General features: G+C 40.3%; 1 protein-coding gene across 2 annotated transcripts in view; it reads left to right on the top strand.

Annotated features, from left to right (window-relative positions):
- Positions 1–22,167, top strand: part of GSK3B (glycogen synthase kinase 3 beta) — a 149,397-nt gene that overhangs the window by 100,199 nt on the left and 27,031 nt on the right. For both annotated transcript variants that reach the window (XM_069785853.1, XM_069785854.1), the window contains exons 5-7: positions 153–283; positions 2,138–2,244; positions 11,504–11,601. In XM_069785853.1, the coding sequence (XP_069641954.1) occupies positions 153–283; positions 2,138–2,244; positions 11,504–11,601 (336 nt within the window). The remainder of the gene's footprint in view (positions 1–152; positions 284–2,137; positions 2,245–11,503; positions 11,602–22,167) is intronic.

Genomic DNA, 22,167 nt, shown 5'->3' with positions numbered 1-22,167 from the left:
GGTATGGAAGGATGCGAGTAGCTTGCCCATCTTCATAGCACTAATGTGCATTCAGTAGGGTCTTTTTTGAGTGATTTTGCTGTTCTTCTAAGAGTTTGTTTACTCTGTTTTGACTGGGAAAGCACACCTTATGCAATGTTTCTGTGTTCCAGTTGTACATGTATCAGCTGTTCCGGAGTTTAGCCTATATCCATTCCTTTGGGATCTGCCACCGGGATATAAAACCACAGAACCTCTTGCTGGACCCTGATACAGCTGTTCTAAAACTCTGCGACTTCGGAAGGTAAGTGCATCTGTGGCCTGAAACCTGGTGAAAAGAGCTTCCTTCAAAGTGAACCTGGGTGCAACTTTGCAAAGAAATCCTCTGTGTTCCTCAGAAGGTCTTCATTTGTAGTTTTGAAAGAGAAATTATTGATAATCTGTTTTCCTCTTAAAATGAGTTCATATGAGAGGGAGGAAAAAAGACCTGGAAAAGGATGTCAGGAGGGAGGGAATTAAAGTTCAAGCCTGTTATTTATGCAGGTATTAGAAAAATAAAATAAACATGCTGTCACATAGGGGAAATACTGCATCGTGGAAAAATACAACCAAATATTAGGGTGAGATGTGTTTAGGGAAGAGAAGACAGGCACAGTGGCATAGCAACCTAAGGCTAATGCTACACTTTATTAGTCCACGTGTATGTGCACCAATTCACTTAATATTTCACATACCGTAGAGGCTCAAGATCAGAAGCAACACATCTAATTGAAGCTCTCAGATAGTGGACGTCTGTATCCTAGTTTCCAGTGGCCCATTTATTTCCAGTATCTGTTCAAGTGAATCACCTTTAGAGTCCAGCCCCCATCTGAGAACTGATACAGAAATTCTGGGAATCCACACTCAGACAGGAGACAGATTTCTCCAGGAAAGTTGAGTCTTTAGATTGCGCTATAGCTTTGCAGACTAAAATAGTTAGGGCGTATGTGTGAGAGGTCACGGAAGCTGCTGTTGCTAAATTTGCTTGCCTGTAGCGAGTGGGAATGTCAGATGGTGGTTATTCAAGCAGTGCATCGTCATGCCTGGTGGCTCGGGAATCTCCTCCTCAGCTCTACCTCACCAGTGCTGGAGCAAAATAGGAATCACACTGAAACTAAAAAGTAACAATGCATAAGAAGGTGGTACTTTCTTTTTATCTGTTAATTGTATTTTCTATATAGAAAACAGAAAACTGAGACTTTTTAAAAAGGCTAAATGGGTGGTGGGAGTCCTTCTTCCGTGAAGGTTGAGAAGAGTGTCTGGAAGGTTGGACGTTGGATTTGGCTGGCTTACCACTCTGCTGGGTTTGGTGCTGCTTAGTTGAATGCAGTATTTCTGAAAGGGCAGTTTTGTCTTCCAGCTCCTTTCCATCTAACACTTGGTGTTAATTAAGAAAGAAGTATATGTTCATAGTCTCGTGTTCCAAGAGTAATGTGCTCTCGTGCCCCTTTATTTTCTTTGATTCTTCCAAAGGTAATGGTTGGGGCAATACCGTAGGTTAGATCCTTTGTGGCTGACCTCTTGCAGTATAAATGAAGGCTTCATATTAATCGTGGACCATTAACAAGTGACTACAATGGCAAAGTTGTTTTTTTTTTTCCTTTGTCTCCTCATACACCTTTTGCCTTAGACCACACTCCCTTAAACAGCAAAGAGCCAGAATATTCTGATGGAAATTTAAAAAACCAAAACAAAACAAAAACCAAACAAACCAAAAAAAACCCCCAAAACAAACCTCTCAATTCTGGTGAGTATCCAGAGCTTTTGAACCTTAAAAGGTAACTACATTTGACTGAACCGTATTCTGTCCTCTTTTTCATTGTAAACAAACCTTTGTACCTGGCAAAAGACAACTGCCAGCCAAAAATCTGATCCTATTTATCACCTAGATTGTAGTCCGAATTTCCTTTACTATGTCCAGTATAAGGTAGCTGCTTGATGGATTGGACTGATTTCATGGTAAATTGAGTCTGTGGCTTGCATCAGCTTAAAATAACATGGTACTTTAGCAGTTAGGAATTGGGGGTGGGTGAAGAGTGCCAAAGCTTAATGTTGGTCTACACTACAATATTGTAAAACTACTCATTACTGAAAGATTATTATTTTGTTTCCTTTTCAGTGCAAAACAGCTGGTTCGTGGAGAACCTAATGTTTCATACATCTGCTCTCGGTACTACAGGGCACCAGAGTTGATCTTTGGAGCCACCGATTATACCTCCAGTATAGGTATGTATGTGTATTTGTTGAAATCTGTACCAACTGCCTGAGTCTTTATTCTGTAGTTAAGTGTAAATGTTTCCAGATACTTGGATATAATCCCCAGAGGCAGAATTTAATTGTAAATGGTCAGATATCACTTCTTAACAAAATACACACATTTTTGTAGACGGCTGCTGTGATTTCTATACCTTTTGAGATTTCCGTGTCAATTACATTAGGAAAGGGGCTTTTTTAATGTGTGGGGAGAAATTTGATTTCGAACAAAAAGAATCCAGGTGATTTTGCCATTTAGTTTAAAAGTAGGTATGAGATCTCAAGCCAGAAAATCATTTTGATGACTTAAAATAACTGTAAAGAATGACTGTACAAATACCAACTACTGCTTCTGTTATGCTGTGATTTAGACACAAATAATTCTGTAACTTGGCTTTTCGTAAAGAGATTTAGTGGGAGGGAAAATGTAGCCTAATGATTGGCTTTAAACTCTCTTGACAGTTTTAATATATTGTGTGCAACAGTCTTTCTGATTCGACTTACTCTGTTAACTTTTGCTGTCCTTTAGCCATTAATTTTGAACATGAAGACATCTTTTTAATACCTGGCACGTAGCTGTGTCATGGAAATGTTAGGGAAGCGGGAGATTTTGGCAGAGGACAGGGAACAGCTGGGTTTTCTTACAGTGGAGTCCTAAAAATGAAGAGCAAAATGAAAAAAATCATAAATACGAACAGCAATCTGTTGGGTGGTTGTGGGTAACTTCTTCAGTTTTTTAGTCAAGACATTCTCTGGGGTCCTAGTGCTGGAGAGATGAGATTTGGCTCCCGGGTTCCCCAATATTGTGCTAAGCTTTCACCTTGCTTATGGACTTGAGTCACTTAGGCAAGGTTTAATATGTTCGAAAGGGTTTGGAGATCATGATCAAGTCTTGGCAGAATATGTTTATAGCCAGCTAAAGTATGTTTAAAGTTAGTATGTTCTAACTAGTGTTAAATTCAATGGCTGGCTGGCTCGTTGCAACTCTGCAGTTCTTTGAAAAAAGAAGTGTTCCTGAAGAGTTACCTGTCTCGCTATTTTTTTTTCCATTGGTTATTCTTCAGCATGTATTGTAGCAACACTTGCGTATCTCCCGAGTAGAAAAAAGAGGCAGAACCATAAGAACTCTGCAGAAAGTAATGGCACAATAAAGATAAAAGGGCAGAACTTAGTGGCAGCACCAGCCCTACTCTTTCTTGCCCTGGATACCATAGCTCTCCCGGTTTACTGTTTAATACGCTGATTCAACTTCAACTGACAAGAGATGTTTGGTTAGGTTAACTTTCTGCTACTCTAGTGAGTTGAATCAGCATTACTGTGTAGTCCCATAAGCAGCAGAGCCCAGGCAAAAGCACAGTGGTGGGAGCTCTTGAGTGAGAGGAAGGCGGCTGATCCCAGTTGATATCTTTTTCCCAGCTGAGAGCTAATAGATTGGCTCAGCTGCATTATCAGAGTGCACTGAGACAACTTGTTTCAGAGGATAACTGCATACAACAAATATTTTAGGTGTCACCAGAAGAGACTGCTTTATAGACAAGCCTGTAAAATGTCTCTTGCTCCAACTGTATAATGACTGTAATCTTGCACTTTTTTGCAGACCCTTTTTAAAGTTGCTCTTTCCATTTTTGTTTTCTTATCTGCTGGTCTCTAAAATAGTTCTAATCATTCTAGAGTGAGGAGGCCATTTTCCACTTGCCAAAACCATCATGAATTTCAATTGTTTTTCAGACTTTCTAGTGCCTCCCCCCAAAAAACTTCTTCCCCCAAGCCCCTTCTCTGAAACTTGCACAGAATAGCTTGAAAATGAAGTTCAGCAAATATTCCTTCCTATCCTGTCCTCCCTTCACTTCCTTCTCAACAGAATCTTTGCATTTGGGAGCTGAGAAGTAATAAAATGCCTTTACAGACTTACTTGGCTGTTTCCCAGTGTTCTGCAATATGTTAGAAGTTCTAGGGGTTTAGTTTTGTGATGATGCTGCTTCCAGTGGTGGTAAACACCAGGATTTTCCTTAGTTCTTGCTAGATGGGCAGCAAGAGTGCTTAGTGAGAACTCTTCCCTATTTCACATAGGATTGCTCATCCAAACACAACCAGCATTATTTGTATACCAACCAACAAGCACAGATAGGTTTCTTTAAAAGAGGGGGAGAGGAAGGAACATTTAATTATCGGTACTTTATCCATAGCTCAATGTATAGGAAACTGTGAAATTCTTCACTATTGTAATACTGCATTTTAAACTTTTTTTTTATGTGGACATGTGTGTGTTTTCTAGTTCTTGTTTTCTTCTGAATTGTTAGCACAACAGCCTTTTCCTGCTACACAGTTTTTTCTCTATATATAAACCTGTGTGTGTGTGGTAACAAAAACTGAGTTTACATGGAAAGCAGGGATCTTGACTCTTCTGTTTAAATATGCTATCTTAAAACTAGGTTAAAAATAAAATCAGTGAGGAATATGAAGCCAAAATGTGTTCTAAGTAGAACTTTTTTATGTCATCTGTGAGGCATCCAGCAGTTTTCTAAGGTTTTTGTTGTTTGCTAACGTTACTGCAGGCCTTATGATTGTAACATGCTGCAATATAGTAATTATTGGAAGTATTTCTGAGCAACAGGGGCTTCTTAAGCCGAGGTGGTGACATTGTGGTGGCCCAAGACTGACAGTACAGCTGGCCTGCATCACGACCATTTCAGTAGTTAGTCATCCTCTTTAGCACTGTAACCAGAAGTTGCGTTAGGCTGTCTGGCTTTGTCTAGGTTGTCTTTTAACACATGAATTTGCCCATATGACATTATTTGCTCTTCAATGTAGCAGAAACTAAAGTTGGTTCCAGGATGTGTCTTTTCATCCTGAAAGTCACAACTGTAAACCGCCTTCTAACTTCTAGGATCTTGATTATTTCATCGAAGTGCGTGACTTAAATTCTAACCCTAAAGGTCCCTTTAAAAATAACTCATAGCCAGGGGTAGTGCTTGTTGCGCTTTTGTAAAGTACTGCATTAGAGCTGTATTTAAATATATATGATAGTAAGAGTAGCATCAAAACACATTTACTGCAGTTAATGCCTCTGTGTGTGTCATCCAGCAGACCTGGGACTATTGTTAAAATAATGACCTGGGAAATGACCTATTCCAAGTTTTTTAAAAAAACCCTGTTGCCAAATAGCTACAAATCCAGGCCCCTAATAGCTCTGTGGTCTGCCTGTGTACAACTTTATGGGTTTTTTTCAGTGGTTGGGCACAAGCATTCATGTCACTTGTGTGCTTTCATAGCTTGTACAGTTTGGGCCTTCGTGCACCTTTGGTTATGAATTCTGCAAGTGTGTGCATGTCCCTAAGGCTTGCTGGGGATGGCACGTAGTTTTGTTCCCGCAGCTGATTTGCAGGAGGGTGTTTTTGGTTGGGTTGGGGTTGGTTTTTTTGGTTTTGGGTTGTTTTTTTATTTTTCTGGTGTTTTTTTTTCAAACCAAGCCCTTCAGCTATCCCTTGACAGGCGTTTTGGCTGAGGCTTCTTCCTTGCAGGTCTGTGTGCGTTAACACCATCCCAGAGTCTGTTGCTGGCGTGCTGCTGGCTGCGCTGGTCATATGGGTGCTGCTGCCTGCTGAAAAACTGTGGAATGGCTGCCCACATTCCCCTACAACATCCTAGGACAAACATAGGTGCTGAAGCAGGGGTTAGTGCAGGTGTTTCTGTTGCCACATGATCGTCTTGTATAAAAAGAAGCTGTGCAGTTAAGCTTTATCTCCATAAAATGCATTATTTTTTTTACTAGGTTAGGTGGTGGGGCAATAGAGGGCTCGCCAGAACCTGGTGGTGCTTCTGGATAATAAGGATCTGCTGGTCTCGGCACGTTTTCTCTGTCACTGCGCTGGCAGGAGTTGAGAGTGTCCCGGAGGGAACATTTATAGCCACTGGCAGGGAAAGATTGATCAGTGTGGCTGTATTACTGGCTTCTCTTGGGGTGTCCAAAAATAAGTATCATGAAGTTATTCATTCACTTCCCTAGTAAGAGCTGGGAGAGAGTATTTCACCACAGCAGTCTGGAGCAGAAGCTCCTCTGGAGGCGTGCGTAGTCGGGCTGTCTCAGAGTTTCTTGGGGAAGAACCGTCACAAGGTGTGTGTCCCAAACCTGTTGCCAAACAGTGAAAAGTATTTGCCTCTGTGTCTTGGATGGCAACTTCCAATGCTGAAAATAAGCACGTGCATTAATTTACTGAACTATTCTATCCCCTGTCATTGTAGTTTCATCTCGACATTGCAGAAGAATAGAGATATGTGCATTTAGCTTTTGTTCCAAATACTGGAACAAGCATGGCTTTCCTGATGTTTTCAGGTTTAGCCTTATTCTGTCTCTATAATCTGTGGTTCTACTGTGGCTTGATGTGCAAAACTTGCACCAGCGTAGCATGTGTGCCCATAATCCAGAATTTTGGTCTCGTTCTGACATCCCAAAAATTGTTCCAAACAAGCAGCAATGAAAAGCACTTTGGGCTCTGGCATTTGGCATGTAGAAGCTGCTGATTTTATGACTTCTTAGGGCTGCTTTTCTCATTTCTGGTTTCTTCCCTGCTAGTTTGTTTCCACAGTTTCCAGACCAGCAACTTTGAGTCACCTCCAAGATGGAGATAGTCCATCAAGGTCAAGGGATAGTGAGGCAAAGATGAACAGATGAGGGGCTGAAAAAACGTAGAAAGGTAAATGTGCCCCATAAAGTGTCAGATAAAGGAAAGTTCTTAATTTGTACTAAATGGATGAGAGCAGGCTCAACTCTCCCCACCTCCTTCGTGTCCTCCAAATAACAAGTTAGAGGATCTGGAGCATAATACAATGAACGGTGCTTGTGCTGTGAAGAAGGGGGCCAGCTTCTCAGCTTGGAAAGGCAGAGTTTGAGATCACAAAAATGAAATTTGCGGACAGGGTATTCTGTTGCAGACAACTGGGAATGGCCATTGCCCACATGTAGAATTCAAGCTAAGGAGTGGCTTTTGCAGATTGTCCTGCCAGATGCCTCTTCCTGAACTAAAGAGAAATTCTGCTGTTCTTACCTTCTCTAATGCTGAAATAGCATTCAAAAGCAAGGGAATCATACAGGTGATATTATTAGACAAGTTAATGTCCACCTAACAACTGTGAAGATCAGTAAAGTAATAGAAACTTAAATTAATTTAAGAAAAGATTTGTCATATAAGAGGCTATTTGAATTTTTGTGTGTTTAAATTAGTGCAGGTAGTTCATGTGATAATGGTATTTGTCTGTATTCTTCAATCTACAAAAGATATGGCGTTAGCTACTATTATAATGTGTGAAAGCTATCCGAAATAAGCTTATTCTGAAGGTTGCTTTTGGCTGGCAGTTGCATTTACTGTCCATATTGTTCAGACTACATTTCACTGAAGGTATGAAGAAAGTAGCCTTGCCTACTTTCTTCTACTTAAAATTAATAACTTTCAGTATTTTCTCCTAAAATTTCACATTGTCCCAACTAGTTCAGCATAAGGATGATTTGTTGACTTAGTCTCTCTTAAGGCTTTCTCATCTTGTTTATTAACTAGTTTAAAGCATGTGAATTATAGTCGTATTTTTTCCTTAATTAAATTGCACATATTAAAAAGAAGTAGTTCAGAAAATGCTTCTCTACCCATGGGAGCAGGTAGTTACACTGCAAGCTTGCTCTGAAAGATTATTAACCTATAATAGTTAGCTGTAACTCTGCTAAGGCAGAAAAGGATCTGGGAAGAAGCTATCAAAAACTAGTATTAACTACTTTATCACTTCTCTTAAGTAACATGTCCTTAAATATAGAATTTAGTACATTGTTTGCTTCAGGCTTGAGAAAAATGTTACCATCCGAATTTGGAAGATAAATTTTTAAATGCCAGGTTCAAAGGGAGGGAAAATAAAAGGCAAACTATGCCAGAGCCAAATTTTGTCCCGTTCAAGTCAATGGCATAGATTCCATTAAGTTTCAGCAGAGCTGAAATTTCCCAGTTTCTTCCTTGTTGTAGGTTGCTTACCAGAGTTGTATAAACACCTATGTAAATTGTGTTTTGTTGCTGTCCCTGCTTGGATCTGCTGAAGTTAGCCTCTGCTCTTTGGCTTTTGTTGAGGATGCTTCAAGGGTTTGTTCACTTCCTTGCCCAGGGAACATTGCCCAAGTCCTAATTTGGAAGTCAGTGAAATTACACTCCTGGAAAAAAAGTTGGGGATTTTGGAATGCCTGTATCTTATTTCAGTGTGTGTTTAAAGTGTTAGCAAGGAAAATTAAATAGACTTTTAACAAGGCATTAAATCACCCGATTTGGAAGATTTCAATGCATGAGGAACATACATAGGTTCCCAATAGATTTGTTGGATGTTTGATGGGTTAAACCCATCATGAATACAGCAGGTATTCCTCAGACTTCCCCAGCTATTTCCTCATGCCTACCTCTTTTCTTTTTCTCCTCTCTCCCCCTGTGATGCTCTCAGCTTTCTCATGTACCCTCTGCTGTTTCTGCTTGGCCTCCTTGCTTGAGCAAGGACCTGCATGTCCTTCGACTTGTTTGCTGCTGCAGTTTGGCACGGTGGGGACAAGCCCGGCGTGTCCCGCAGGGACTGAGCCCTCCTCTCCTCAGCAGCGACACTGCTGCAGGCTCTCCCCACTGATTTTTACAAAACTTCAGTAATGGATTCGAGACTTCTGCCTTTCAGACTTGTCTGAAATCAGCTGGTGGAGTGCAAAGACATTTAGGGAGACTGGGAAAGGATAAAACAGCACAAAGCTAACTTCACAGAGCAGCCAGTCCAGAAGGTTATTTAAAATAGTTTTTAAAAGCCACAGTCTAATTTGGGGGAAAAAAAAATGGTAGCGTAGTTTCAAAATTCTAAAAGGAAGTGAGTTGTGAATGCTGCCTTTCTCTCATGTCAGCTTTGGGTTTTTGTATGTTCTGTCAAATACTTTTCCTTCCCATATATTGTTTCTTTTTCAGTGCAAAATAAGGATTGAAGTTGTAAATAATGATTATAGCTTTGGAGTACTGCTTGGTTTCTATACTCCGTGTAAAGGACTCAGCTTTTTCAAAACCCTTTAAGGTGCCTTTAAATAGACTTTTAAGTTACAGTACTCTGACTGCTTAGTATATTCAATCTGTTTCTTCACTACTTCTGAAGAAATCTATACTATCTGTTGAACTGTTGTGTAATTTCCTATAAACCCAGCATGCATGCGTTGACATAAAAAGTGATTCTTTGCGTCATCTTTTTGTTGTATGCGTTGGCCCAACAGCAGGAGCTATCGGAGAGAGACATTGTTTAGCAGTTGGATGCAATTAAATGTTCTTTACGTGATGCCTCCTTCATTTGTTGTCCAAAAGAGATCTTAGCATCTTGGTGGCCATATCAGCTTTTATTAAATACGACTAAAAGATCAAAAAGCATAACCTGGTTTGTTTGGTTGTTGAAAATCAAGACTCAAACTTTGGATTATTTCTGGTTGCTGTTTGTATTGCAAGTAGTTACTTTTTAGGATAAGCCCTGATGCAATGTTTGTACTAAGGCATTATGTAAAAATGCATGCATTTGACTTAGAGGTGAATGATTTTGAAAGCTGCAATAATGAGCAGTGCTTTTTCTCTACCATATGTTCCAGTTGAACCATATCTTTCTTGAGAAGAAGGTGAAGTATTTTTGCGTAGCTCCTCTCTCTTTCATTTAGAAATGGGGGAAGGAAAATTCTGTTCTAACTTGCAGATTATTTTGTTTTCAGTCTTGAATTCCTGAAAGTTTTTGTTGTTTTTTTTTTTATTATTATTATTTTTTGCATCAGTCTGTAGTGGTTGTGACAAAGTGGTAATAGACTGTTTAGAGAACTGTCAGAGACATTTTCCTCACACAGACCTTTAGCCATAACTGACAGCGTTTTGTGTATCCTGCTTCCTAATGGCATAGTTTAAATACACTAAGGGAATAAGGATCCCTGTTATAGTGTGGTTGGAACAGACCGCAGGAGGGAAATGCTCTGGGGTTTCAGTTGTGGTGATGGTACTGTTATTTCAGGGGCGAGGGGGGAAAGGTTAGCTTGTAAAAGGAGGTGAGAGTTCAAAGAAAGATGGGTGGAGGGGACTGGGTTTGTTCTTTTCCCTTTTGGGGCATTACAAGATTGTAGGCTTTACAGATCTTGCTGATTGTTTGAGGTTAGATTTTAGTGTAAGGTTTCAGATATACATTGAACAAATGATGACTTTCTAGAAAACCTTATATTCAAATTTTTTTTGTTGTTGTTTAGTTGAGAAGCAGTTATCTGCATCTAGGTGCAATACTTTTACGGTGTTGAGCAGCTTCAGTATTCAGTGTGCAGTTACAACAGATTCTCACAAACATCTGCTATGCAGTGTTTACTGCATTTGCTTGATTATATTTTTCATACAAATTAACTGTTTCAAAAATAAAATGATATATTCTGTAGTGCACTTAGATACATTCTTAAGTTGCTGTTGTAGTATTTAATTACCTGTAATAGATTATGAAAATTTTCTTCATGTAGAGGAGTACCTGCTAGTGACTACTTCTGGCTTTTGGTATATGTATGAAAACTAGTTGATGGCTTCTTCTATGGATGCTGTTGACCTGATCTATGACTTGCAGTTCTGTTATCCAGCCAAGTTTGCAAATGGAATTGGGATAAAGATTAGGTCTTGATGTGGCTGAGTTACAGAGGCTATCTCCCAGATCCCTTAATCATCATGTACTGCAGGATACAAGTAATACTTGCAGTACTGGTTCATCTGCTAGTGTATATATCATTTCAATATATGGATGAAAAATTGAGTCTATTCAACATTCAGAAACAGTAAAAACATCATCAGCTGTTGCAGTGGATGATACTTATGCATAGTTCATGATCAATGTAATTTAAAAATAACAGAGGGTTTGGGGAAATTCTTAATTTTCAGAATGTTCTCAGGTCTTTTCCCTATATGTATAAGTTTTTATGTCAATATATTATGGTGTTTAACATTATTTTCCAGTTCTCATTGTCTCATGGTTTGACTTCTAAGACTGTCTGCCCACCATTGCTTTATGCCAGGTATCTGTGTTTTCTAGATTAACATTTAGGAGAGGAATGTTTTTTATATTTAGCTGCGTTATATCTGCTATTAAACATGGCAAAGAATAAAGTAAGTAGCTTAAAATTGCTGGGTTTTGTATAAATGGCCTAATACATACCTTTTACTGATACCTTTCCCTTTTTTAGATGTGTGGTCAGCAGGCTGTGTATTGGCTGAACTGTTACTAGGACAACCAATCTTTCCAGGTGACAGTGGTGTGGATCAGTTGGTGGAAATAATCAAGGTATGGAATTTTAAATCTTGTTCTGACTGCATTATTCTTGGGAATCAGCATGAAAACATGCATTGTTATAAACTTGTCAACATATATATTCTGTCACCATTGTACAGGGTGTTGCATGTAAACCATGTCTGAAAACACTTCTCATGCTTTTTTGAGAGCTTAATGATCTTTATTTGCTCCCCTTGCAGTCATGCATAATGATATATCATCTTTTAATTATATGGGGTTTTTCCCCTCTTAAAGGATTGCACTTTCAGTGTGCATGGAAATAGTGCTTACATACTGAGCCAATATTTATTAATGTGTGATTTTTATTCTTTAAGAATCTGGCTCTTTTTCCTTTATGGCATGCAATTAGTACTTGGCTTTGAAAACAGTGTTATTAAATTTCCTTGTGCCAGATTCTTCACATATGTAGCCTTCTTCTCTTCTTCCTTCCTTCCAGCTCTTTGAGGTGAAAGGTGAGAAAGGGCACTCCTTTTTGCAGATGGAGAATCAGAAAATGTAGGGCAAAGGTACCTTCCACCTGAAGAGTCATCTTTTTCAAGTGAAAAAGACCTAGTGTTTCAAAATACATAACATTTATATATCATTTATGTCCAAACACGTCTTGATTGATTTCATTTGGTAAGCTGTGAATATTCTGTGATTCTCAAATTAGAGGCATGGAAGAATAATTCATAGCTTGAAAGATTGGTGTCTGACTTTGCAGCACCCTAGTCTCCCCCGCCTCCTTCAACTTCTGCAATGAAGGAAGCAAGATTTCTAGAGAAGAGCAGTATATTTTTCCTCTGAATCTATACTATGCACTTAATAAGATGGGAGTATTGCAGAGGATAAGCGTTGTACACATGCCGTTGGGCTTTATTGATTTCAGCACCAAAAAGGGACTGTGTTAAGAGAATTTCCTCCATGGTTTTGCCACTTAACTGCAACCTTGATGCTTGTATATTTGTGTGTCATGCATGTGAAAACACCCTCAAAACCAAAATGTGTGGGTGGAAGAGTAGGACTTTCTACTTCCATCTGTGTTATTCACTGGAAGAGCTGCTGGTGTCTTTGTCCCTGTCCTATCAGAGTGTATGACACCAACCAACGCCAAGTGGTCACTCTCCTGTGTGGAGAACGTGGGCTGGTGAGGCTCGGTGTTTTTCTGTGGCCTGCTCTCCTGTCTCAGTGAGGTGTGCTCTGACCTTCTAGGCTTCTGCCATGTCTCCTCCAGCCTTTGACCGTGTAAACCTAGCTTCTGTTACAGTGGGTTTGGGTCTGTCCTGCTGGAAATCCTCCAGTCAGTAACTTTCCTCCGGAGGCTCTGTGTCTTGCACCTGCTTCTCCTATGACTTTCTTGATTTCTTATTATTGCCTTTCTGCCCAGTGTATTTCAAGCTCAGTATATCCAAGTTGGGTCAGTTTACATAGGAAACACTAGTGGAAAACTAGAGTTCTTGTCAGAAGTAGGGCTGATGACGGCACAAGTGGCAATTTTTTCCTTTTGACAGGTGTCTTGGAGTGGTGCACTGCTTTCTGCTACACTGCTTTTGTGAGACTTGAAGTGGTCACTGTGAACACTTCAGCTGGCCAGAGTTCCTCAGGGGTTTGTTCAATAACCAGTGGTGTTTGACTTTGGATGTTTTCAAAAAGTCCTGTTTTGTTTCTTGATTAGTGTCTTCAATCCTGAGAAACTGCATCTAATGAGTTTTTTGTAAATACAACTGTTTATATCGGGGTGACAGTCCTGTAAGTCCTTCCGTGACTTGATCAGAAATCTGAGAGTAGAGGCCTAATCAGCAAAACCATAGTGCTCTGCCTTACCATTGCTTTGATTTTCACAATGTGGAAGTAAAACAATCAGGAAATAGATGTCCTCTCATTATTGACATGCTTGCCAAGCAGAGACTGTGGTTTGGTTCAAAGTTTGCTAAAAGCTGTTCTCATCAGTTGGATGTTTTCAGTTCTGCAGTACTGGAAGTAAACATCTGTGAACTAATAATTTTATATCACGTGTGTGCTCCAATTGTGATGATTCTGCTTTGTTTACACTTCAGTTGTAGTGAAGCAGAGGAGTACTTTAATAAAATGGCTGATAGCCTATGTACCATCTGTGGTTTCTTTAAATGACACTGCCGTGAGCAGTGTGGTAACTTTTATTGACCAATTCATAGCTGAATATGTAGTACTGGCAAACTAATGTTATTTCTCATGATGGCCGAAGGAGTATGCAGTGTAAAGGCTTGAACTTCAGTAAATTATAGCTTGAGATGACGATTTCATGTCCACAGAAACAAACTTCAGCAACATTTCTTTAGAGATAGAAAGGGGGATACTGACCATCCACACCTGTGTTGTGTTGGGTTTTTCTCATCTTCTGTTAGATATGTAGCCCCCTACATGTAGAAATTAAGTGAAACAAATGTAGGGATAACTCCATTTTATAGTAACCGTGGTCTCTTTGATTAAAAAGTTACAGTACTGAGACAATGTTTTAGGAAAGTCTGAGAGAACAAATGCTGTGAATCTTATAGTAGTAGTCACAAAAAAGGATGTGCGCTGTATTGTTAAGGAAGTATGATGGAAAATGTGAGCCCGAATGGGTGGGTGCCATGAATATTTTTCTGCCCATATATTTGTTACTGAGGCAGCATGTATTCTCAAGGCAACACTGGAAGAGAAAATGAGTGCAAACTGCAGAAGTGGACTGTTTTTCAGTGCCCTTGTCCACCACATCTTGTGAAGTTTTGCATAAACTATTCAGAAAAGCCCTTGCAGAAGGCTAAATTGAGAAGACAGAGAGAGTTATAATTGAGCATATTGCATTCAAAATCAACAGCTGTGAGAAATTGTCTAGGAAAGTGCATGAACTGGGCAATGAGGTGCTTCCCTGGTAATGCTATATGCACCGACAAGTTATTTCTCATAGCGGGAGTAGAGGGAGAACAGCATGTTTACCTCAAATTTCAAGTAATTTTCCCTCACCTTTTCAGAATGAGGAAAAAGTAGAAAGTGAGGTCCTCAATTTTCCATTTTGCCAGCTGTTGGTAGGGTTCTGTCCCATCTGCTATGTATCCCTTAAGTGACCAACAATCAAATTGAGCAATTTGTTTTTCAAATCTGCAGAGAAGTCATAAAACATTCTGCTCTTCTCCACTCCCAGCATGATGCTTAAGTTCGACTTAGATTTGAAAGGTTACCATAAAAACGGCAACCTGTGTTTATTGACCAAGCTCGGGTTCTTCTGCCTCAATATGGTTGAAGACATATGCAATTCTGCAGCATAAAAATTACCAGAAATGTTAAGCCTTGGGCACAACGTGTAAAACATTAGATTGTATAAGTTTTCATTTAGAATAGGATTCATTTTAAAAAATGTTTTTACAGATGGTGTCCACCTCTTCTATTTACTGCCACAGAATAGTACTGTTTAAAGCTTTCATTGTAACACAGACTTATCTTAATGCTAACTGGCTGTGGGAAAAGCAGAGCTGTGGGATCTGCCAGTTGTACAACAGCAATGAACTTTGTAGAAGGTTGCAGGTTGGGACCTGTAAGCTGCTGTTTGACTATCTTGGAGTTGTGCTTTTCAGATGGCTTCCTCGGAACTGTATGTCTGAAACTTAAGGCAGAGAAAATGTATTTTAAACTCCTAAAAAGGCCTTATAGTAAAAAAAGTATTTATCCACACATTTGGAAATGCATCTGATTTCCATCCTTTAAATTTACTTGATTCCACTGCAAGAGAGGTCAGCTTAGAAACTTTTCTGCTGGTTCCTATCAATTCAGGGTGACTGAGTTGCAGTCGCTCCTGTAGCATTTTTTGAGCCAAGATAAATTTTTCAGTTGTCTCTTCTGTTGCTTACTCAGCTTTGGTTATTCAGAGTTCATTTCACAACACAGCAATTGGATGCTACACCTGGGTATGAAGTTTCTGCATTAGGCTGGAGAATGACTTCAAAGTGCCATCATGTTAAACTAGTCCTTCCTTCTGATGCAGTTCTTGATGACATCCCTTCAGTAGCTGTGTTTGTAAAGACAGAATTTCTGTGATACGACGGTCGGCACGGCTTGTCCTTCCTGCAGGCTGCATTCCCAGCATCCTCAGTCTCTTGCTACATCAGAAGCATTTTTGGCTTTTGTCAGATTTTGATTCACTTTCAGCAGTCTTCACGTAGTTTCATTTCTAGCAATCTTGCAAGATCATCTCCATCCAGTTGCACCTGGAGTTTCTCCAGGCCTATCGCGTGTTTGCAGACTGCTCCGAAAAACTGTGCCCCCTCTAGAACCACAGCATCACATTCATGTGAATCAAAAGACAGTCGCCTTCTTTTTAGCCTCCTTTTCTCTTGTTCCTATTTCTTTAAAGATGGTCCTTCCAGATGTTCTCAATCTGGCTAGGAGAGAGAGATCTTTGACCACTTAACCCTGACAAAATGATACTTGATATGGAGAAAATACTGCCTTGGAGCTCCATCTGAAGAAATAATTTAACCCAAGTACATTCTTCCTGAATACTTTCACTATTACGGGAGAGAAATCATGTGCTGTGCTTTTTCCAAAGTTTGATCTTGAATGGTAACTCTTCCTCCTTATTTTTAGCTCTTGCTAGCTATTCCAAATGTTAGGTTATCCCATTGCTGGGAATATCTCAAGTGGGTAACCTGATACATTCATTAAAATTCATGCCCCTACTGGCTTTCGAGTGACATCTCCCTCAGAAATGTGCTCAGTTTCTGAAGCAGGCGTAGTGGCAGTGTGGGTTTCATCAGTGGTCGTGTAAAGAAATTTTGTACGAGTAAACGCTATACCTCAGAGCAGTCATACAGTCCTGTCCCCGGTGGAAGGGTGAAATCCCTCCTTCCAGCAGCCCAGGAGCGTTGGCGGTGGCCACTTCCCTATTTAAAATCCACTGTGCAAGTAGGATACCGCTGAATACGGCTTCAAAGAAGGAGTTCTTGGACCACGAGAGAGGTTTTTTTTTTTTTGAGATGCAGTCAGGGGCAGATCCCTTCATAAATGTCCGACCTTGTGTGCACAGCTTGCAGTGCAGCAGCGGTGGCTGCAGGACTGCTGTCCCCCTGTGAAAACTTGAGAGCCTGGGGGCATTCCTGCCCCCCCAGCTCTGCAGCACCCCAAAACCATCACGGGAAAACTGGCTGGGATATCTCCCCCAAACTAAAACATGTTCAAACACAGTTCCCGCAGACAGTGGTTACTCTTTATTCCCCTTGCAAAAAAAGGAATATCAGAAGCATAATGGTTTTGTTTCAAAGATAATATTACCTTCTGAAAGGTTCTGTTTAGTACCTTCCCCCTACTCCCCACAAAAATGGGGAAAAAAAAAAAAAAGTCATCTCTGTCAGAAAAATGAAGCAGTAATAATTGTCTGAGCAGCCCTGGGACAGAGGGAGGACAGCATCTGCCAATCTGCCTTGCGTTGTCTTTACCAGAAATATTTTTTCCATATGCTGCAGTCTAGAATATGAGATGCATCAACTAACTTGTGAAAACTGCAGGAAAGGGCGGGGGGATGTTTATTTGGGGTATTCTGGTTCCTACTGGATGATGTGATTATTCCTTGCACCAAAACTGGCATTTCATGGTAATTTAGGAGAAGTAATAAAATCTTCTTTCCATATTCTCTGCGTTAGGGGGGGCAAGGGGAAAAAATGTATTAAAAGACAAGCTCAATAGTATCAGGAATCCTATCCATGTGTAACTATTTGGTCTCTGACAGTTTTACTGAGCTGAATGCTAAGTATAGCCTGCAATTATAATATATGTCTCATGCTCAAATGTCAAGGTACTATTTTGGGCTCGGTTTTTGAAATACAATAAATTCAGTCGCAATAGTTAATGGGGAGAGAGGAGCCGTCTCTTCCGGAAGAATACGCAGTAGGAGAGTGTGTTTCATTTTATTGGATGTGGTCCCGTGCTGAGGACCTGCCTGCAGCTGACAGGCTTTCACTGGGTCCTCTCTCCTTGCCCCTAAGGGAAGTCTCCTGGCATATTTTTTCTCCCTGATGTCCCCCCGCATCACAACTTGGCTGTTCCTGTGCCTCATGTAATTTGTCACTTCCAGTGCTTGCAGGCAGTGTAAAAAAGTTGATGAACACTTACGTCAGCGGTGACAGTGGGTTTCTTCCTATTCCTGATGTATACCTGCTCTCGTGTTTGCAAATAGAAGAAATCTCTATATTTAGTTGGCTTTCATTTTGTTTGACAAGCTAGTGGTTTTGAGAGAAAGTGTATATAAAATGGGTCAGTTTATTGTATTTTTTACCATAGACCTCTGGAAGTATTATTTCAAAGCTGACCCGTGTTTCCTGCTTGAGATGCCTGCACTTTTTGAATTTTTTAAAATAACTATTTGGCACACCTCTCACAACTTTCTGAAGAGGTGCAGACATGTTTGCAGAAGTATTAATTAAGCCATCTGGTAAGCCATACACACCAGACTTTCTGGAGCGCGTTTCCTTGTAAACTTGCACCGTTTTCCCAGGCAAGAGCGCTGTACTGCTGTAACCATGGCTTTCTAGAGGTTTCTGATTTAAATAACCACCTTCTCCCCTCTCTAGTTCAGTCATTACCAGCTGGAGCTTCTGAACTCTCGGTGTCCCTATGCTTTTAACTGATTTTTACATTTTGGCAAAAGTTTAGCAGTAACGATGGTTGTCGGAAAGGGCCTTTATTCCACTGGTTTTTGTTGAGACCGTTGCAGTTTCTTCTTCCTCTGGTGTTGCAACAGTGTGGGCTTGGTCATAAATAACTTGGCACAGTTTCGCACAGTGAAGCCAGGTGTGGACAGCAGCTGTCTTCGGTACTGGGGTGTAACTAAGGTGTCTTTTGGAGCTGAATGTCATCCATCTTTTTCTCCTATGAAAATTTGGTTGCAAGAAGGTAAAATGAAGGTCTTTATGCTATTTGTAATCAAATTCAGGGCTTATTCCAGGTTCATAAATCTCCCCTTCTTGTTTGGTAAGGATGACATTATTGGGAGCCTGTAGCTTTTCTTTAGTTCCTTGAGATACAAACCATTACCCTACCTTCACGAACCCTGTTCCTGGAATAAATATTCCATGGGGAGCTTCATCTATTACAGATTAATGTCCAGGAAAAACTTTCCAGAAAATACTTGTGAAACCTGTTGTGTTCAAGTTTTGTCCTAAGAGAATCAGAGCAGTGTCTGTCTTCTCAGCACGTATATTCTTTAGTTAATCTTAGTAGTTAATGCTTCTTTATTTTTATTTAAGAGATGGTGACGACAATCGGGAATGAAGAACAAGACTAGTTGACCTGTGGTCTTTACTTGCAGAAAGATCCCTTGTAGTCTCACGTAGATCCCTTTCATTCTCTGAAAAGTTTAGTCTTCAGTCCAGATAGAGTTGATTCCATCAGACAACTACATTTTTATTATTCTGGTCTTTTTTTATATATATTTTTCTCTGGTTTGGTTGTGTGTCTTTTTTTTTTTTTAATAAAGTTCCCCTCAAGCCCCCCAAAGTCTTTCATTGACAATATCACCTTTCATAAGACTGTCCCCAAGAAGTAGAATAGCGTGTGCTAATCTGCATGGACCTGAATAATTCAGTACTGGACCTTGTATTTCTTAAAAGCTCTCTGACTTTTGCGAGATCAGGGGAGATCTCACAGTCTACAGAAATATCTGAAGGGAAGGTGCAATAAGAGGGAAGCCAAGCTCTTTTCTTTGGCATCCTGTGACAGGACAAGAGGCAATGGGCACAAATTAAAACACGCGAAATTCAGCCTGAACACAAGTAAACGGTTTTAACTGTCGGGGTGGTCAAACACTGGAATGTGTTGCTCAAAGAGGTTGTGGAGTCTCCATCCTTGGAGATACTCGGAAGCAGTCTGGACATGGTCTTGGGCAACGGGCTCTCGCCAGCGCTGCTTGAGCAGGGGGTTGGACCAGATGACCTCCAGAGGTCCCTTCCAACCTCAACCATTCTGTGAAACCTCTCTCCGAGGAACATCTGCTCCATAGTATTTTCAGAGTTGGTATAGCAAGAGCAGCTGTTTCATGGAATAATTCTGCCAAAAATGTGCAAAGTAATTTATGCTTCTCCTTTGCATTTCAAACAGAAAGAGCAGTCACATACATGCCTTTTTTAAAAGAGGAAGTTTGCCCAATTTTTGCAATAGCTTAAATGATTGCTGTTACTCACCAAGGTTACTTGAATGTATTCCTAATATACTGAAAACTCAGTGTGAATTAGTGAGGTACAATTTCAAAATCATGTAGCAAACGGTGTTGGTGTGTTGGGGGCTGGGGAGAGGTCCACTACAGGACGTCTTCCAGATATGTCAAGGACTGGTACTATTTTATAGCTTATTACTTTATTCATCCTACACTTTTCTTCTGGATTGTGATTTGAATTTGACAGAGTCTTTAAAACTTGCGTTCTTCTTCCTACCTATTTTCCTTTCCTCTTCATTTTTTTTTGGGAGGGGGGGAATGTGTTTTGTTTTTTTGCTTTAATCTGCCTTCAGTAAAAATTGAGAGCACAATCTGGCTTTACAATCCAGAGAGAACAAAGTAAATACACTGAGTGGCGAATCTAAGTCACTTTTCCTTTTGTACAGTTATTTTGTGTGTTAAAGGCTGCTATGTAACTGAAAGGTCAGGCGATCCCTTCTTTCAGCTAGCATGATCCCTCGTCAGTACCTTCTTTTGTAAGCCTTCCTGAGACCTTAAGCACTGTTGCTTAGATGCCTGTGCTTGAGCTTAGGAGTTGCTCCCTCCCATCATCTGGAGTTACAGCTGTGTTTTTAGTGAAATGTATGAATAGACATTGTCTGTGGGTCCTTCCGTGAAATTGCCCTTGCCTATCTAATCTGAATTCTCTCTGATGCTATAGGCAGTCTTTAAATAAAGATACTTGCACTGTGTAGGCTCCTATTCTGAGCAGCCTTGGCAGCTGAGCCCATTTGCTGAATTTTGGCTATATAAAAAAAAAAAAAATCTGCTCTTTATCTCTTCCTAGGAAGGCTATTAAATGAATTTTTTGAGGAGGAGGAGGGTAAAGAAGATAAACATGCTTTTAAAAAAAGTCCTGTTTATACTAGGGAGGCCTGAAAACTTAGCCTTTAGAAATGGTGGGAGAGCAATACAAGTTCTCTGTAATTTTTCAGGAAGTTAATTTAACTAATTAAAAAAAAAAACCTTCCAAGGGTTTGCAAGTGGCTTTTATCCTGAATTGGGATGAAAATAATATTTGCAGGTGTGAAATCCCCTCATCTTTTAGAACTGGAAAGCTTTGAGAGTGGCGGTCATCAAAGCTTTGAGAGCAGTGCCATCCTGGTAGGGCTGGTGGCCGGTGCTCTGGGGGGAGCCAGACAGAAAACCAGCAGGGAAAGGGCACGTTCTCCTGCCGGCTTCTTTCCTTTGAAAGTTGAGCAAAATGTACCGAATCCTGCAAACATCCTCTTTCCTACCACCTGAGCAAAACCAGCATTTTCAGACATGCACGGAGAAAAATCTTCCGTCAGCTCTGAAGGTAACTCTTGGCTTTTAGAGTAGGTGGGATTTAAATCCTGGTTAGCGATGGTAGGAGTTATGTGATCATTCATTTTGTACAACTTGTTGGTTAAATCTTTTATCCAAGAACCAACCGTCTGAACAAGTTGCAGGGTTTATTTCCTCTGCTGCTGCTGTTTATTTAAAAGATTGCTTTGTGGGTAGCTATTTTAGTTTGTATCGTGCAGCTCATATTTAAATAATAGATACCAAGTTCCTTTCGTAATACCTGATGATAGTTTCTCTGTTGCACAAGTTGACTGGACAGCAGTTAACTTGCTCTCGTATCCCTCTATCTGACTCCTTAGAATGCACTGGTGTAGTTTCCACTCTTGGAAGAGAATGAAAATGTTCATGGATACCAGAATACGTAACCAAATATTTCTTTATCGAGCAGTGACGTAGAGTGCTAGCGTCACGTTGTAGATCACTTGTTTCCTGACGGCGACAGTGCAGTCTCGTGAGATGAGGTGATAACACTGTACTGATCTGTACGGCATGAGATTTGTCAAGGGGTGAGAGTAGTGTGGCTACAGGGTTCCTATAGGAAGATGAACCTGAGCTCAGCGTAGAGGAGTGACTCCTGCCTTCTGCCCTCTCCATCCACGTCTCTCTGCAGAACAAAAAGATACCCAGCAACTGGCATTCCTTGAATGTGCTTTGCAGTTTTTATACAGAGGTAGAAGGCAATGGCTATCTTAACCCTTAGTGCTAACTGAACAGAAAGCGCTAATGCTGTATTGTTGGGCTTATTCCCTGAGGGGATTTCTGAAATCCTTTCAAAATCTATCCACCCCTACAAAGAGATGTGTGACTGTGTATTATTTCTCATACAACTACTAATTTGCACGTATAAATAACATCGTGCAGATTCTGGGAATGAGAAATAGAAAATTTGTAAAAGTAAACCAGGGGTGGTATGCATTTTATGTAGTTGCTTCCAGGTTAGGTTTAAACTAAGTTTATCTTCCATGTGGACATATTGAGGTGAGGAACCACCACCAAAACCCACACAGTTCGGGGCAGGGGGAAGAACG

Source organism: Haliaeetus albicilla, chromosome 6 (assembly GCF_947461875.1).
Source record: "Haliaeetus albicilla chromosome 6, bHalAlb1.1, whole genome shotgun sequence".
Taxonomy (NCBI): domain Eukaryota; kingdom Metazoa; phylum Chordata; class Aves; order Accipitriformes; family Accipitridae; genus Haliaeetus; species Haliaeetus albicilla.
The sequence above is the reverse complement of the archived record's forward strand: the minus strand, read 5'-3'. Positions and strand labels throughout refer to the sequence as shown.